The sequence below is a fragment of the Zootermopsis nevadensis genome, unplaced genomic scaffold, assembly GCF_977971745.1.
Source record: "Zootermopsis nevadensis isolate Lab colony 2312 unplaced genomic scaffold, Znev_1.0 Znev_ptg000028l, whole genome shotgun sequence".
Taxonomy (NCBI): Eukaryota; Metazoa; Arthropoda; class Insecta; order Blattodea; family Termopsidae; genus Zootermopsis; species Zootermopsis nevadensis.
Window position 1 is genome coordinate 14,902,566 of NW_028259160.1, and position 18,882 is coordinate 14,921,447.

An 18,882-nucleotide genomic window follows, 5' to 3' on the forward strand; every position below is an offset into this window, starting at 1 on the left:
ATTTCCATGTGTAATACCTCACAGCAGGCATGACCAACATTATCCCACAGTCCCGAAAGTTGAGACGCAATGGAAAACTAACCTCGTTTTGTGAATAATCTGTACGAAATCGATCAGCGATTGTTTCTTATGTGATTTGTGGTGACATGTGTTAGTCAGTACGTGAGGAATTGTGGTAGCTGTGATTGTGGTGTTCATAATGTTCGTATCCGACCCAAATAATGTGAAGATTTACAACTTAAGTGCTGGAAAATCACTACCAGAGGTACGTTTCGTCAGGGAATGCAACACTTCAGAAGTACATTAACCTAGGACAGGCTTACATGCTAGTCATATAATTTTGAAGTGCCTGCGTTTCTACTGCATATAAATTCTGTAAAAAAATTTGTATGTTTCAGAGCTTTTACACAGTTCTACCAATGATAGGTCTGCTTTTAATGACAATTATTTATTACTTGCTATATGTGTTTATAAAGCAATAACGAACTACGTCTAGATCCAGATTATTGGCAGAGTTATTTGTCTGAAGATTCAGAAATATATCATTCCTGATTGCCAGTAGTATCTCAAGAAAGAGGGTTCTTGCACGTGAAAATCAATAACACACTATGAAAGAATCTTATCCACATTAAGATATTTGGCAATAGGGCAAAGTCAGAAAGAAGTGTGAAGCATATTCTACATTATTATGGTTATGTAATGCAAATAAATAATGGCATGTTGTGAAGCTCTGAATAATCTAGTCCATTTATCTCCCATGTCAACCACAGAATGTTCCTAATTCTCTGGATGGAATACATACTACTAGAACAGACCACTATCATATAGGTGAAGGTTAGACAGTGTTTTTTTTAAAATTACCAGGATGTTGGATGACAGATGCATTGGAATGAGTATGTAGTCCATTTCCAGTACTGGATGCATTCAGTTTATGTTGAAAAATTAGAATAATTTTTTTTCTTTCAATTGTAGTGGTTATCAGATCGCAAAAGACGAGCGCTGCAGAAGAAAAATGTTGGTAAGAATTTCATCTTTTTATTTAGTATCATGATGATGATATAATTCTGTAAATTATTTATGGTAAACTTGTTGACATAAGGTCTGATTCACACCAAATATTGCAAGGTCTCTTTTAAAATTACATATGATGTGTTCTCTATTTTAAGTGTCATATTTTCTCTCACTTTTGGATATTCCCAAATTGTAACATTTCAGAGGTATTCTTAGATCATTGCTGTACTGATGTCCAGTGTCACTGTTGAGCAAATGTGCTCCAACATTATCCTTAGATTATTGTTGCACTAATATGACCCAAGGTGATTGGTACACATGCTCCAACATTTGCCTTGATTCCCAATGTGTTCAGTTATTGTTGCACTAATGTGATCTATGCCATTGCATCACAACAGTGTGTTTCAAAAATGGCCTTGTTTCCCATTGCTGAGCAAGTATAATCTTGGTCGTAAGGGTTACCTCCCTACTAAGAAAAACACAATAAACAGACATATTTTCCCAGTAATTTATTCTCAAATATCCTCAGTGTATGAAGATTATGGTTTCTGGATTGTGACACTATTTAGTCTTTGAGATGGAATGTTAGCAACAACCTGCAAGACTACATGCCGTGACAACCCAGAGGGTCACGATCCACATCTTCACTACCATGTAAACCTCCAGTCTTGTACCTTCAGTCTGTGTTCTTCTTTTAAGATGAAAGACAAAGTACCACATCCAAATGAAAGAGGTAAAATCTTACTTTTATATATTTTGTTATTGGATATGCTTTGTTATTTACACTAAATTTCTACAGATATTCGAAGAAGAATTGAGCTTATCCAGGACTTTGAAATGCCTGGTATAAGTACAACAGTGAAGGTTTCAGCAGATGGAAACTTTATTCTGGCAACTGGAATCTACAAACCCAGAATGCGATGTTATGATGTCAATAACTTGTCCATGAAGTTTGAAAGGTGTTTTGATTCTGAAATTGTCACATTTGAGATACTGTCAGAAGATTACAGTAAGGTTAGTGTAATATTTATTTCATATTGGCAGTTTGAGGTAGATGGTAGATGCTTGATTGTGGTTAGCTGTATTGAATGATTTCAGACATTGGGGCCCAGTATACAGTACCATAAATTTTTTATTGCCTCAGTAAATAACTTTCTTTTGGTAAAGTGACACTTATAGGACAGGATCAAGGTGAAAGCCATCTGTTTCAAACATTTGAGTACAATTATGTGGTATGCTGTGCTGTACATGTGTGATATTTTTCATTAGGTTTCTTTGTTTTAGATCTACCCACAAGTGGGTATTGAGATCACTGAAATCTGGGGAGTGGAAAGGCATACATTGAAACTCATTTTTGGCTATTATTTTGAAAAAGAAGCATTTGCGACCACATGTTCATAGGAACATTTTTTTCTAATATTTTATCCACAAACACGCACACAAAGTTTGTAAACATACTTTTGACTCACCCTGTATAGTGCATAATGAAGAAGCCTGAAGATTATTTCAGCAGTGACATTTGTAGCTCATAAAACTGTATATTTAACCTTGTGACCAAAGTATAGGTTAAAATACAACAAGTTGTTAATGTATGATCTGAAGTTTTCATGGCAGCTAACTAACCGACTAACTAGCCGGCTTACCGAACCCGAAGGTTCATCACCGAATTAACCAAAACCCTCCACCGTACCATGTCCTGGGCCAACAAAATCCAGTCACCTTCAACTCCTATCTCCAATAGATCCCGCCTGACATTATTCTCCCATCTATGTCTATGTCTCCCCAGCGGTCTCTTCCCCTCAGGCTTCCCAAGCAATACCTGGTGCACACCTCTTGTCCCATCCATGCGCACTACAGCTAACATTAATAAAATCTTCTTGGGTGATTAGCCATGCCAGTTGGTCAGTACATTGTTGTTCATATAACAGTTATTTTCATTAAAGGCATGTTATATAATATAATTGTTTCCTTAGTCCTCCAGGGTCTTTTTGTAATATTGCAAATATGCTTTTGTGTAAATTTTGAACGTGATCCTTTACCATTTGTCGGTGATTTTTTGTGATATCTCTTGTAGGTGGTCTTCCTGCGCTCTGATCGCTATGTAGAATTCCACGCAGCACAAGGGCGGTACTATCGATTGCGGATACCAAGATTTGGGCGTGATCTAAAGTATCATCCTGGGACTTGTGACCTCTACGTGGTGGGAGCTGGGTAAAGTACCATGGAATTTTACATCTTCACATTCTGAAGAAAGTCACTATTCATGTTTTAATAGGTCACATTAAAGGAGAGGTTCTAAGATGTAAGAGATTATACTTCATCAGAACAAATGAATACATCTACATGTTAGGTAGTGTCTTATATATATCAGGTTGAAAGCACTGGCTGTCCTGATTAAGGACTCCTTCTAAGCAAATACCAGTATTAGTACTGTGCATTGAAATAAGTTCCTGCACAGGTTTTCTCTTCGCCATCATAATCTCCCTCCACTCTCATGGCATTGAGCAGTTCTTTCAATATCATAGAATTATTTGCAAGTGAACAATAGAACAATTAAAAATAAGAGCCATTTGATGTATTAATAACAGTGATATATATTTATTTTGGTAGCCCAGAAGTATATAGACTAAACTTGGAGCAAGGTCAGTTTCTCAACTCATTGGTGACTGATGCTTCAGAGGTGAACCGGTGTGCTATAAACCCAGTGCATCAGTTGCTTGTTTGTGGAACACAGGAAGGCAAAGTAGAGGCTTGGGATTCTCGCACCAGAGGCAGAGTTGGCACCCTGGATTGTGCACTCAGCATCACAGACTCACAGTGAGTATGCTGGTAGACAGTGCACACTTCCTTGGATTATTCATAACTCAAAGATAATACTCTCCATAGAACATAGTCCTTGACAAGGTGATTGTCACTCAGCTGGTCAACAAATTTCCTGTCTCTTTTGGAACCTGAAGATTTGTTACCTTCTTCAGAACAGTCCACCGCTGGACTGTATCCTAAGTCAGAAATTATGCAGCAGAAGAGGTAATGGTATTCTCCTATCTCTTTTCTTTCACTTTTAGGAGTGTAACCTCTGTGCTCATCTCTGATTTTTTTGTGTGTCTGAGATTGAAAATGTATGTAGCTCTACATTTTGTGTTTTTGTTTTGTGTTTGTGATTTTCAGTGTAAACAGCTATTATTTCCTTAAAAAGTATTAACAGATTAATCTTTCTATATGTGGCATATTTTGTTTCCTCTATGTCACGGACCAAATTCTTGAACATTACGTAGAAGAGCTTTAGCTTCAGAGGGTTAATGAAAGTTATGTACTTCAGTTCAAACATGGAGTTGATCATGCCATTTTCCATCATTTTTAGGAACACTTTTTTTTTCTGTTGTGTAAAAAAGTAAAGTTTGTCCCACTATACGCCATGTAGGCGTTTGGGGTGAGAGGAGGTATAGCTCCTCCCTTCCTTGACCTCGGCACTAGATAGGGGTGAGTGGTCAGCATCACGCCCCGGCTGGCTTTACCCCCGGGAAAGAACCCCGGTACCCATTGTAGAAGAGGCTGGGTGGGCCCCAGAGCCGGTCTGGACGCAGAGGCTAGAGGAAAAATCCTCTGCCCCCGTCGGGGATCGAACCCCGGCCGTCCAGCCCGTAGCTAGTCACTATACTGACTGAGCTATCCTCACAAAGAACATTTCTTATAATTATAGCCCCTTACCAGACATTTTGTTCCGCTTACTGATGGTTTTCAGGCTAGATGGTTTCCCATCAGTGACTGCACTCCAGTTCCAAGGGAGTCTGACGCTCGGTGTTGGTACTGCAACTGGACAAGTGCTGTTATATGATATAAGGTCTAGTAGGCCTTTCCAAGTTAAGGACCATATGTATGGACTGCCCATACATGATTTGGACTTCAGCGAGGCTCAAGATTTGGTTCTGTCTATGGACAGTTCTGTCATTAAGATATGGGAGAAACAGACAGTATGCATATTTGTGGTATTCTTTTAATACACATTTCTTTCTGAAATTTTAAGTTTTAATACTTATGATTACACAATTTGTTATTCATGAGCTGGAATAATTAACTTAGTAAAATGACTGGGTATGGGATGGAGGATGGAGTTTGTTTCCTGGCAGGGCTTGGGATTTTACTTTTTGCTACTAACTGCAAACTGGCCTTGGGTTTAACAAGCATTTTATCCAGCAGTTACTGGAACTGTTTCCCTTGTGGGTAAGGCATCTGGAGCATGAAAATAATCGCTCACTCCTGTCTCCTTTTAAAGTCCAGAATATATGGAGTTCTACTGCCAGGGCTCTTTTTGTTGCCTTGTTGTGGTGCTTGGGCATAGAAATGACTTTAATTTTACCAGTGTTTGTTAGTCTAATAAGAACAACAGTTATTGAACAACGAAATATGTACGGAAATGTTCCATTTCCATGATGAATTTCAGCATTGTTGAACTAATATATTTTATATAAAATAAGGACATGAGGTAGCATGATGGTGAATATAGTATAGAATATATTGGTCTTGTAATGCAGGGAAAGCTGTTCACCTCAATTGAAGCTGCAGCAGATTTCAATGGTCTGTGTCTTGTCCCCAACACTGGCATGATTTTTGCTGCAAATGAAGACACAAAGATTCAGACATACTATATTCCTGTAAGTATATTTATATATTTGAATTTCATTTATTCTATGTATTTACATGTCCGAACTATCGGTGTATAGCGTGTGTGAGAAGTAATGTGCAGAATTGAATTTTACCATTTAGCATCCTGCTACTGATTTGGTATATCTCTGTATGGAAGTCAGCTGCACTTGCCATAGTTTTATTTAGTCTTCTCTGATAGTTGTGTTAAATTGTTGTAAATTAATTTGCTTTGATGATAGACTCTTGTTTCTGTGTTGAAAGTTTGTAGGAATTGTATAGAAGTTTCATATTTACAGAAAATAAAAGGTATTATTTTACATTCTCAGTTGGCAGCAGCGTGATGTTGCATTTAAAATTCTACACAATTCCTAATTGTAAATAAATTAATTCTGTTCTGTAAACGGGTGCAGAGTCTGGGTCCAGCCCCCCGATGGTGCAGCTTTCTGGACAGTCTAACCGAAGAACTGGAGGAAAAGCATGTTGACACTGTATATGACGACTACAAGTTTGTGACCAGGAAAGAACTGCAAGATTTAGGATTGGATCATCTGATGGGTAGGACTTCTTCTCTGACTTAAATACCTGTTAGTGTATGTTAGTATAGTATCGTACATATGAAATGATAAACCACCTGTGTTTCAGGAACAAACCTCCTGAGAGCCTATATGCATGGATTCTTTGTGGATATAAGACTGTACAGGAAGGCAAAGTCTGTAGCAGAACCATTTGCATTTGATGAATACAAAAGGAAGAAGATCAGGGAAAAGATTGAAGGAGACAGAGAAAATCGTGTGAAACTGCAGGTGAGGGAGCATGGAAGAGGAGGTGCATTGGAAAAGGATTCTGTAGAAGAAGCTATGATTTTATGTTTTATACAATCTTCGATGAATTAGTTATTATATAAATTATCACACTAAAAATTACATGTGTAATTGCTTAAATGAAACTATCTTCAGAGTTATACTGCCTCTTTTTTTGTAGACTCTGCCAAAAGTCAATAAGGACTTGGCTTTGAAGCTGATAGATGAAGAGCTAAAGGAGAAGAGAAAGAAGAATAAAAGTGGTACTGACTTGCTGAAGGATGGTCGCTTTAAAGCTTTGTTTGAGAACCCAGACTTCGAAGTGGACAAGAATGCTGAAGAGTACAGGTAGATCCATCAGCTTGTAGTTTGTAATGTTTAATAGGAAATTGTTTACTATCAGGTTTATGCTTTTGGTGTTGATATATATTTGATGGAATCGTTAATACTATGAAAAAGCCATACCATTGTGAATAATTTTAACTATTAATAAATTATATTTTATATCTTCCAGACTGTTGAACCCTGTAGTATCTCGACTTGACAGGAGTCGTAAGAAAGAGTTGAAGAAGCAACTTGTACACCAGCAATTCGAGGAAGTGGAGGTATATAAATGTTACTTGGTTTGTTTTTTCAGAAGTGAGTGGTGGTTTCCGTTCTGAATGTGTGCATTCATTTATTCATTTGCTCTATAACAGTGCATCCTAATTTTTATCACAGTACTTTTTTGATGACAGAAGTCACTTAACTCACTCAATTCCTAGTTCAGTGCAAGTTAGCAGTTAATCCCTTGTTGGAAAAATAGAGTATAATCATGATACAATGAATATGGCTTATAAAAAGAATGTATTTGTACCAAGAAGAACTACCATCAATTTACTTAGTTATGTGAAAAATTCTGCATAAAAGAGAACTTTCTTCAGATACGTTTATCATAACAAGTAACTTCTATCTAGCAGAAATTTTTTGTGTACCTTCTGCATTGCCTGTTCTTTTCAATTTTGCAACTAAGGTGTATGAAGGCTCATGGCAGTTGGTTAACCCTGAAGCTAGAGGACCTCCTCCTTTTCTCCCCCCCCCCCTCCTGCAGTCACCATATTTGCATCTACCCTCACTATCTGAAAAAAACATTCACAGCATATGCTCCATGAGGACATGCATGCCATGATGGTAATGAGCAGAAAGAAAGAAGAAATGTAATTTAATTTCCTTGTAATGTTAGATTTGAAGCAAATATCAACTTCTTCCAGGGTGGATCTGAAAACAAGGAAAGCTCTGAATCAGAGTCTAGTTCAGATGATGACCAGCAATGGACTAAGGAAGTGAAGCATCAGCATTATCTGCTGCGTCAGGAAGAGAGGGAACGAATGAAAGAAGAAGAGGAAAAGGAAGTTGGCTTACCCAGGTTCTTTGAATTGAAGGAAGGGGAAGAATTCAAAGGATTGCAAGGAAACGTAAAGAAGAGACGAAACAAGTAAGGATTTATTTTCAGTGTACAGTAAATTCACCATGTGACTATTAAGTGGGGTTTTCTTAAATAACTATATTGTTTCCAAAATACAGCAAGTCCTTTAATATGAAAGTCTTTGTTGCAGTTCTGGAGGATTCTCTGTGTACAGTAAAGGTTTTATAGGAAAGTAGGCATCATAAGTCATATTCAGGACGTCTTGTTTATCTACTGCATGTTTTAAGACAGTAATTACTTTCTCTTTCAGTTCCTCCCTTGGCGAACGCGCACAACAGGAAGGAAGGGACACTGTGCGATTGCTGGGCTCGATAGGAAATCGGGAGATGACCTTTTCTCTGGGCAAGGTATGTTGTGGCTGTATCAGGGATGGGCACTGCTGAAATAGAGCACCTGTAACTTTTGAACCAAACAAATGGTCTGTTCCCTTGAGGTTTATGTACCATTATTTCCTATGTATTTTTCATTTACCCTTTGCCCTGTCAAGTTTATTATTCAGTATTTAATGAACTTACTTACATAGCTATACAACACACACTGTGGAACTTTTTCTGTGTTATTTTTCCAGTTTATCGTTATTTATTTATGGTTTATTTTACAACACCTGAGACTGTGTAGCATCCAGTGAAGGGGCAATTAATGAAGTGGAAGGGATATGGAAGGAATTGTTATTGCATTTGTTACATAAACTCCGTGTACATTGAAGAAAGTCACATTTGTTACGTGGTGTTTACTCATTGTTTTAAAATGAATTTCAAATTGAAACACAGTTACAAGTAAACATTATAAATGTTTAATGTGATTTTCATGGTCAGTTCTTCTGACAGCAAGGTAGGTGAATTATTAATCCACTTCTGGCAACAAATTGAATAAACTAGTTCATAGACACAATCTTTGCCAGTTACATGAATCACAGGTCAGTATTGTGATAGCATAATAATTTAATGGTTTAATATTTGCCCTGGAGAAACGGTTAATGGTTATATGTTTAGTGTATGTTATGTGGGACTGCTGTTATTACAGTTTACTTAAATATGTAGAGTCTTGTCAGATCCCACTGTTTTCTTCAAATTGAGGTTGAATGCAGTCGCATGCACACGATCTCAGATTGTTGAGATAAGGCGTAAATATTTCATTGTTTTAATTTTTGTGATTTGTTACAGAAAGAGAGAATTTTAAATTCACGTGAGCAAGGGAGGAAGCATCATGAGGAGAGACGAAAATTGCTGCGTCCTGCAAAGAATCTTCCTGGCCTGCGATCAAAACGAAAATTTCCACTGTGAATGTGTGTTGTGGGATTGTGTACATAAAACCAAAAATTAAATTATATACTACTATGATTTATCTGTTTTAAAGAATAATCCTTTCGCTTGTTTTCTTCCTGCCTCCATTTTGTTCTGGCCTGATAGCACGGTGATCTTTAACGACATATATTAAAAGGCAAAAAGATTTCTAACTGATAATGTAGTAGTGCAAGAAGCAGTACAGCATTTTACTAAGTAACTTGAATCAATTTGAATATTATTTTTCTGGTGATAGAATGCAGAATTTGTGTCCATTTGGAAAATAACATTAGCAAAAATCTGTCGTACTTTGTATTGGGGGAGGAGGGAGATTTTACAGATACTGAACCATCAAAGTTTATGTGTCACTTAAGAGGTTAAAGTGCCTACTTCTTGTTGTGGTGGGTTTTTTTGTTGTGTGCTGCATTTTAAATTTACTACAGATGCATGTGCATTTGTTCACTTTCCTCATGAAGAATTCCTCCTCTTGTGTGTAGTCTAAGCTTCTGTTACTGCAGAACCTGAACTCTCCGTCATATATTTATATATGAACCTACTCAGTTATCTGTTGTGCAAGACATTCATTTAAAACACAACCCAAACTGTGACAGTACTTGTAAGTTTTGGTGAAATCAATACAACAGGACAAATTAGTTGTTTCCTTAGGGTTTATGTCTGCCTTGAAGACGAGCATCCACCGAAATTTTGTTAACAGTCGGTGTATTGTCTTACCCCATACTTCCTGGCTAGGATGTGCACTGCTAAGTGCTTCATGGACAGCTGCAGTTGAATTTGATGTGAAATAATATTAAGAAATGAACGCATTTTCTGCTCATGAGTGCACTTGTTTGTACCTGTACAGGTTTTTACACCTGGTGCATTCAGCAGCCTATGTGATCTTGACTTAAGCGAAATGCAAGAGGTTGGGATAGTCTGTCACATGGCACTGAATCTGCTTCTGATTTTATTCTTTTATTGTAGTATGTGATTGTTATTGGGTCACATTTTAATGGTACACTCTACAAGAATATGGTGATGTCTGTATTTATGGTTTTTATTAACAGCGGAAAAACTTATTTGCACCCCTGGTTTATATTTGGGAGTTCTTGGGTTCAAATATTGGTCAGGAGACCAGCTGTCCTGAGGTTTTTATTAAGTTTTGCCCAGTAAAGGTTCGCCATAACTAACAAACTAACTAGATGGCTTACTGAACCCGAAGGTTCATCACTGAATTAACCAAAACCCTCCACCGGACCCTGTCCTGGGCCAACAAAATCCAGTCTCCTTCAACTCCTATCTCCCATAGATCCCGCCTGACATTATCCTCCCATCTACATCTAGGTCTCCCCAGTGGTCTCTTCCCCTCAGGCTACCTGGTGCACACCTCTTGTCCCATCCATGCGCGCTATATGCCCTGCCCATCTCATTCTTCTCGACTTAATCACCCTGACAATATTGGGGGAGGAGTACAGATTTTTAAGCTCATCATTACACAGTTTTCTCCATGCCCCATCGTCTTCTCTCCTAGGCCCAAATATCCTCCTCAAACACCTGCAAACTGTGTTCCTCCCTCTGAGTGAGAGACCATGTTTCGCACCCATACAAAACAACAGGCAAAATTATTGTTTTGTGTACTACTTTAATTTTCAGGTTCTTAGAAATCAGACGGAAAGACAAAATATTTTGAACTGAGAAGTAGCAAGCATTTCCGGAATTTAGCCCCCACATTTTGGTAACATTTTGTTACAACCACAGCATTACAAGTTTCCGAATAAGTACCGATGGTGGAAGACCTATTTCATTGGGCAGGGGGGTGTTCCTGTGCCTGTTCCTGAAAGTGACTTTGTTACAACAGTTCAGAAGAAAAAAAATCTAAACCTATCCAAAAAGTGTTGAAGAGTACATGGCAGCAGCCGAATTTAGGATTGAAATTATGCATTTAAGACATATAAATTACACTTATTTTTTGAGTAACTCTATTTTGTTGTATCTTACCACATTAAGTAAAGGTTTAAATTTTAAGTCCCAACTATAGAAATCTTTACTTAGACAAGCAGGTCGTGTGCATACAGATTCTTGACTTAAGAGCTTATAGCTAATAACAGATGGCTATACTGGTGGGATTATTACGTACTGAGATAAACAGATTAATCTCTTTTTATTTTTTGTGTATTTTGATTCCAAGCTGGCAACGGAGAGTCTACATGTCAAGCTCCACAAAATATCTAGAAGCTGTCACGTATTTAAGATTCTCGTTTCTCTCTTCTGCTTTCTACACGGAAGGTGTCCACTTGGGATTTCGTTATAAAAGGTAATTACATCAAATCAGTTATTATTTAATAACCGTAATTGAATCGCAGGGTTCTGTTGGGATCTTCACTGAGCGCAGGCGTTCCGTTACCGAATACATTTTGTTTCTAATTTGCGTATATTTCAAACAGGAACCCTGACATCAAAATAACTTCAGTTCAGAGACACTGATGTATATGCATAGTGAACTTCTGAGTCGGATTTTGTGGGAAAAAATACAGTCTTATATTTGTTGCTAATTAACATGACTTGGATATTATTTCGGCGAAAATTTGAGCTGTGATGGTATTCCTTATTTATTTCTTTTGTTGCGGAACGCGGATAAAACCAAAAATGTGGTCGCGTCTTTGTATCCATTAATTTTGAATCCGTGAAAATCTATCTTTAAAAGCTGATATGAAGGTTGCGTCATTGAAAAAATACCTTATCGTCATAATTCTTGGTTTTCTGTCAGTGAGACAACTCCATTGGGAAATGGAAGAATGATTATAGCTAACTGGTGAGACAAATGGGGTGTGTAGGGGATTTGTCTTGACGTATTTGACGGTAATGGCCCACCAGCTGTTTATTCAGGAAACTAAGTGAAACGAAGAAAAGCCTCAGAATAACCGGTTCCCAATCCAGAATTCAAACCGACTACCCCCAGAATACGCAGTGGAAATGACATCAGTTGCAATGCAACCTTCTGTTTGTGAGGTATGAAGAGTAACCTTTATTTTTCTCGTATAATGCAGACATCGGGCTTCGGAGGAAAGGTATTTGAAAAGCATATTCTTTAGAAATATAATTTTATATCATTAAAGAAAAAGAATAACTTTTACAGGTATGATAATAATTCATCAGCCGTTACAGGAATTACATGTAAGCTTATTTTTTACGTAATACGATTACCTTTTCAAAAATGGATTTGCTTCTATAATAAATATTAAGGCCAATGATGAATGAAAATCGAAAATGTCGCATATTGCATTTCGAAAGTACTTGCAGACCTACTTCAACTGGAAATGGCATATACTTTTCTGTTCGACCCCAGCCGTGACATGATTTCTTAATTTCTGGCATTACTCCAGGATGATATGCCAGCGATAAGACAGTATTGACCTTTGAATTGTATGTATTTTGTTAATTTCATCCGCAGTAGAATTATTTTGGGATCGCTAATCCGTAACATAATACATTTTCCATCATTTCCGTCAGTCCCTCCAAGGAAATGATGACGTGGTGCCTTAAAATAGGCCACAACTGTTTCCTTTTACGCTATTTCATTTTTCACTACGTAGTAGAGTACGTATTATATGACCGACCAACTTCTGCAAAGAAACCTAATTGCAAATTGTACATATTCACATTATTACTGTCATCGTCGTCATCATAATATTTTTGAGTTTTTGCTGTTCATAATAGCCTCATATGGGAGCCACTTATGATTTGTACATGTGTGATTAACCCCCCCCCCATATGGGAAACAGAAAGTCTGAAGGTCTGTACTGTGTGCTTTGTATTATGGATCAGAATCAACTATAAAATACCCGAGAACAAGATTTAGTATCATGCCTTAACTGTAAAGCATTCAGTTACCATATTATCACAGCTAATATGATTATGATTTGTATTTTTTTTTATTTTAAATAAGAGTATAATTACGAGTGTTTCATTGTAACTTGCTTTTATGCAGGCAATGCTTGGAGGTGACAGTGCTGAAGGTGGGACTACTACTGAATCCTCCATGAAACCACCAAAGGAAATTGAAGTTAGCAGTGAAGTAAATAACTTTATAGAAAAGCAATTCTGTTGTCAGACATACTGTTTGACATTGAAGAGGTAGAGGTCAGGATTCAGGGTTTCAGTTTATCATTAAAGATGTAAATGGGAAGCAGAGGTAAAAGTTCCTTGAATTCTATATCTTGGCTTTAAATTGGGGTGAGTGATCAGATTCCTACTCTGACCACTTAATGCCTTCATTGTCCATTGTGTGTTAAGCAAGAATATCACAGGGATTTCTGAGTAAGTTAAACAGTATAACACAAATCTGCTCTGGACATGTAATTGCTGTACAGATGTATTGATAATACATCAAACATCAATTCATCTATGCAAGCAGATTAAACGTTTAATTAAGAATATCACTATGCTCCAAGTGTAATTATTTTCATTCACTGCCTCGACTTCGTAATTATCGCGTTCATCACTTGTTGAAAAACTTGGATATTTACATTCTCTGATGTATTATGTAATTAGTCTTTTGCACTGCAGATTTAAATTTACTCTGTAAAAGGTTTAAACTTTGTTTTTCAATTTTACTCAGTTTGTCCAGATTACAGAGTCACTTCACCAAGAGTCCCTCAGCACTTCAGCTCTGTTGTACTACTGCCAGTGCAAGATCTTGCGCCCATATTCAAGACTTCTGTGTCTTATGGGTCTAAGGCCATCAACAGTGGAAAATACAGAGCACGATTGTATCCTGACATGTTGTAGCTACAAACACTTGGTGTTTGTGTTGGTGTTGATGTTCGTGGGTTATATTCTGCAGTACATGACATGTTTCAGGTATAATGTGCATGTGCATCTGAAACACACACACACAGCTCACAGACCATTTGTGCTCATTGTTTTGTTTCTTCCAGATTTAACCAACTGAACTCCATGGGCCAGAATCCTTTTTCAGAAGCTGATAGTCACTCAGGCAGCCAAGAAATTCCATACCTGGGAACCCAGATTCATGTCCCTATCATAAGCCAGATAAACCCAGACTACACACTCCCATTCTTTATCATCATTTTAATGTCATCCTTAATGTGTGAACTCATGTTTCACACCCATACAAAGAATAGATACAGTTATAGTCTTCTTTCACTTTCATGTTGTAGCAAATATTTCCCAGATTTAAGTTGCTCTTAATTTTTCTGTAAATGCAATGTTGATTTGTTGTTGTTCCAAAATATTTTAATTTGACATATTGTTCAAGGATTTATTGGCTGCCTTTTCACTATTTTGTCCTGCAGAATTCAGGACTATTAATGATAATTGGAAACCACTCTTTTTCATAAAAAGGGTGGAAAAGAGGAAAATGCTTATAAAAAATGTCATTTATAATAAATTCTCGTAACAAATTTAGCAGTCATAAGTAGCCATTATCCAACTTTGAGAACATAGAGTATAATGTTTTTGTGAGAACTATCCAGTAGAAGTAATTGAGAAGCTGTTGAGGCAAATTGGAAATCTCAATTCATTCCAAGAGGGGGGGAATTTTTTTTTTTTTTTTTGTGACCAGAGCCCAAAAAAGGGAAATGGATGCATTGGAGTTAGACAGCTTGTCAATAAATTAATCAATTACTCGTAATTAAATTGTTATTCTTGAGTTACTGATATGAAATTCCTGCTTCAGGAGAGATCGAGGTTTCGACTTCAAGAATGAATCAACTACTGAAGTTGAAGATCGTGAATATATTTGCTATGGTAACATAGCCTTCACTTACATTGTGCCAAGTCTTCTTCATTTTTCAGCATATGTTTATGCTTTGTACTTATTTAGAATCAATGACAATGAGCAACTTCAAAGTTTGATGGAAAGAGTAAGTATGTTGCTTTTGCTGGCAAGAATTTGGAAATAAAATTCCTGTGATCCAAATGTTAATTGTTTGCTTCAGAATTTATTTCTAAATTTAGGGACCATAATTGAAAGAACAATACATGTACCTAGTCCTGCACTTACTATTATATTCTTGTTGTGACAGAATATTCTTAGACATTATTTATGAAGAGAAAGATGAAAGGTAAATTTTATAGGCATGTATTAATTTCTGTTACTTAATTCAGTTTCTGAAACCTCTGTTGGATTTTGGATGGGAAGTCCTTTATCAGGCAATGATGGTACGAATTTAGTTTTCATTGGCCAATTAAAACTGGTATCTTATGTGAAAATATCTATAAATATGAACATTTGTCAAGTTAAATAATGGTTTAATAAAACATTTAGACAAAACTTACAACTGTTAATTGGACATTTGTAAATTGGCAAATCCTTCATGCCTGAACAATTGCAAAGTATTACAATAATATGCCTATGAAATCATGAAAGGATTAATACTTCTATACTCTTAGTATCTTCATTAGCAAAATTTACACTAATATTGAAACCTATGGTGTTCTTCCTTAATATTACTAAGTTCTGTTTGTCAAACATTTATTCCTAATATTTCTGAATTCTGTTTTGTGAGAATTTATTCCTAATATTTCTGAATTCTGTCTCACAAAAGTTTATTCCTAATATTTCTGAATTCTGTCTCACAAAAGTTTATTCCTAATATTTGCAGTTTTTGTCTCACAAGAATTCATTGTTATTGCTAATGTTCTTAGGCTCTCCTGGTTTCCGGTGGATCAGCAACACAACGCACAGTAGTGTATAGTCTGTGGATATCTATTGGTCTGAGTATTCTATGGGTGACAGCTTCAGTAGTCTCTGTTTGTATTATGGTGGCAGATGGGGCCATTGTTTTCCGATGGCTACAGCACAGGTATGAAAATTTTTGTCCAGAGCGGTATAAATTTCATAAATTAATGGTCTGTTAGTGTCAAGAAACAGTGAATTTAAGTGATGGATGTTCAATTCCAGTTCTTTGTTTTATTGTAATGACAGTTCAGGTGAAGTGACCATACTGCTGAAGGGTCTGTTGGTATTATCAACGCTGTGGCATGACATGGTGCAAGCCACACTCATCACAAGCTATTGTCTTCAAAGTCAGCTGTTGTCATTGCATGTACAATCTCTGAGAGAAAAACTTTTGCAGTACGTTATGTCTCATAGGGACTGGATGCGTGTGAGTAATGTTCAGTACAATACCACTGCTTTGAGAATATATCCTAAATGAACCAAAATTATTTGTACAACTTCATTTGTTGATTTTACTTAAATGGAAGCATTCGTACATATGAACGGTATAGTGCTGGTAAAAATTCTTTACTTTGGTGTTATGGTATTCCAATTATGGCATTATGTATATGGCTACCAGTGTTTCAGACAGTTATGTTCAGGATTTTCACAACCATGAAAACCTTAAATCTCATACAGCTTTCCTTTAGGTGCCTTTTATCACCATATAAAGACACTTAACTTTTAAATTAATCCTCTCTGGCCTATGAACAAAATTTGTTGCTTGGAAACATCACAACTTTGTTTAACAGTGTCAGTGAAAACATACTGCCCCAGCATTTCATTGTTAATTGAAATTATTTGGGTTTATTTATTAATGGCGCCATGTCGTAAGTTAGCATGGATGCAAACAAAAGAACGTGTTTTTATTAAGAAGCTGTCTTGCCTTTTATGGAGCCCATTAGTTGAACATTTTGTTCAGCAGGTCCCACCACTGGACGTCATCCTGCCTGAGCTGAGGAACAGGAATATAACTTGATTTGTTATGTGAAGGCCCAGTACTATTACTAGTTATAATACTTATTTCATTACAGGAAATCCATGAATTTCGAAACCTTCTGAAATATTTGAATGAAGACCTTGCTCCAATAGTTTGCGTCTTGTCAATTGTCAACATTTCGTTTGCAGCCTCAGGAATCATATGGCTGCTGAAATTTGATATAACAGACACACAGACAGAACCCATCATTGGAGTCAGTGTTCTCAACACAATTCTATGGGCGCTGATTGCTGTTGCACCATTCATTCAGGTGAGGCGCTTAAAAGGCAGAAGACATTACAGAAAGTCTCAGAGTTACAAATATCAGCACATATGAATGAAATTATTCATATGTGCTGTTTCATACCCACTGTTCCAAGATGAGTACAGAGATTGATGATGCAGTTTTCAACAATGTAATTTTTATGTGTGGAGGTAACAAAAATTAGAGTTAATTTTAATGTAAAAGATAACAGCAGACCTTAATGTGGCAGTGCATTATTAAAAATAAAATCGTTGTGTCTGTTGTAACTTACAAGTAACTAAAAGTAACAAGGCAGTTTCACAGAAAATTGATACCTGGCATAAATCATTGGCAAAATGAGTAAAATTATTTGACCCGCGCCGTAGCTGCGCGGTCTGAGGCATCATACTTCGGACCGGTGATGTGGAATGCACGCTGGTTTGAGTCTCGGGGAAAAAATTTCTCATGATATTTTCGACCAGTGTATGGGACTGGTGCCAACCCAGCATCGTGAGGACATTGGGGAGCTACAATGGGTAGCATAATCTGGTCATGAAAACTAGCAATGGCTGGGGGTTCATCGTGCTGACCACACATCACCCTATATCTGGTTGGATGATCGTTCACCTCTGCTTAGGCATGTGAACGTGAGGCCAGCAGCCAGCTAGTCGGCTTTGGCTCTCAGAGGGCTGTTACGCCACGGATTATTTATTTTAGAGTAAAATTATTTACATGAATATGCATATGTGGTATATAATTTTATGCAAGAAAATGGGTCATTTTCAAATAATATACGAATGGATTGGTCAGCTACTATATTGCCACTATCCTCAAAACAGGCAGTACTGAATCGTCCATAAATTCCTTAATCATTCCAATATATGAAACATGTTTTCACAAAACATAATATGAAATGAAACCATTTCATTCAGTGTAATTCTTCACAGGCAGCCCGACTGACAGCTTCGTGTATTGCCATGCAGGATGTAGGTCATGAAGTACGTACCCGGCCATTTGTCTATGAGACTACACCTGAGCAGGATTTGGATAGTATTTTACTATATACATCATCTCTCCACATGACCTCAGAATTGTTTAAGGTCCCAGTAACTGGAAGGTACCTATGCATGGCTGCCACAATAGGAACCATTTTGATAATCACACTTGGGCAGTGTCATATTCTATAGAATTTTTATGTTTTTATACTCTTTTGGGAACTTTAGTTATTGCTGTTGTTTTTATGTATAAATTAATCTATTAACAATAAAAACTGAATTGTATAAGTTTGAAGTTCTTTCTGTTTTAACATTTTTGTTGTAAAGCACATTTGGAGCATTGAATGGAAGGATGTAAAATGGTCCAGATGGACAGTGTCTGCTCTTTGAGAATGGAAATTGTGATTTGAATGACTGCAGGATTGTATTGTCATTCAATTTCACCATGAAGATGTTTCAGACTGGTCAGAAAATCATAATAATTTACCTTATAAGCCTACAGATGGTATTTAGAAACAGAATTCTAGTTTCAGAGGTGAATGGCTGCATTAAACAACATTTGAATTTACAGAGTGAAATGGGCAAGAGATTATGGAGTATAGGAGAAGGAGGAGGAGGAGGAGGAGGAAAGAATGAAGCAGGATGTGATATGGAGTATCATTATTAGAAGCTGGCTGTGTCAACAGAAATAAATATAATCATCTTAAAGTAAAATGGGTGTG

The 18,882-nt window shown here is 36.9% G+C and overlaps 2 protein-coding genes across 9 annotated transcripts; both read left to right on the forward strand.

Annotated features, from left to right (window-relative positions):
• Nucleotides 1–52: 52 nt before the first annotated feature.
• l(2)34Fd (nucleolar protein 10 lethal (2) 34Fd) lies at nucleotides 53–9,260 on the forward strand. 2 transcript variants are annotated; one of them, XM_087357251.1, is made up of 14 exons: nucleotides 53–265; nucleotides 973–1,018; nucleotides 1,811–2,025; nucleotides 3,086–3,222; nucleotides 3,622–3,828; nucleotides 4,754–4,997; nucleotides 5,544–5,663; nucleotides 6,066–6,210; nucleotides 6,298–6,458; nucleotides 6,637–6,803; nucleotides 6,970–7,060; nucleotides 7,706–7,929; nucleotides 8,171–8,267; nucleotides 9,084–9,260. In XM_087357251.1, the coding sequence occupies exons 1-14, from the start codon at nucleotides 200–202 to the stop codon at nucleotides 9,201–9,203; spliced, it is 2,040 nt and encodes a 679-aa protein (XP_087213377.1). In that variant the 5' UTR covers nucleotides 53–199; the 3' UTR covers nucleotides 9,204–9,260. The 2 variants fall into 2 exon arrangements, with proteins under 2 accessions (XP_087213377.1, XP_021925747.2); XM_022070055.2 differs by having other exon boundaries at nucleotides 4,754–4,982.
• A 2,099-nt stretch (nucleotides 9,261–11,359) lies between these two features.
• On the forward strand, nucleotides 11,360–18,451 carry GrlHz (Gustatory receptor-like Holozoa). Of its 7 annotated transcripts, none has more exons than XM_087357258.1 (9): nucleotides 11,360–11,514; nucleotides 11,968–12,268; nucleotides 13,189–13,275; nucleotides 13,819–14,060; nucleotides 14,899–15,085; nucleotides 15,870–16,027; nucleotides 16,150–16,330; nucleotides 16,977–17,192; nucleotides 18,117–18,361. In XM_087357258.1, exons 2-9 carry the CDS (start codon nucleotides 12,212–12,214, stop codon nucleotides 18,123–18,125), a joined length of 1,137 nt encoding a protein of 378 aa, XP_087213384.1. In that variant the 5' UTR covers nucleotides 11,360–11,514; nucleotides 11,968–12,211; the 3' UTR covers nucleotides 18,126–18,361. The 7 variants fall into 7 exon arrangements, with proteins under 7 accessions (XP_087213384.1, XP_087213382.1, XP_087213383.1 ...); XM_087357252.1 differs by having other exon boundaries at nucleotides 11,362–11,514; nucleotides 18,113–18,451; XM_087357253.1 differs by having other exon boundaries at nucleotides 11,362–11,514; nucleotides 13,189–13,263; nucleotides 18,113–18,451.
• Nucleotides 18,452–18,882: the final 431 nt, after the last annotated feature.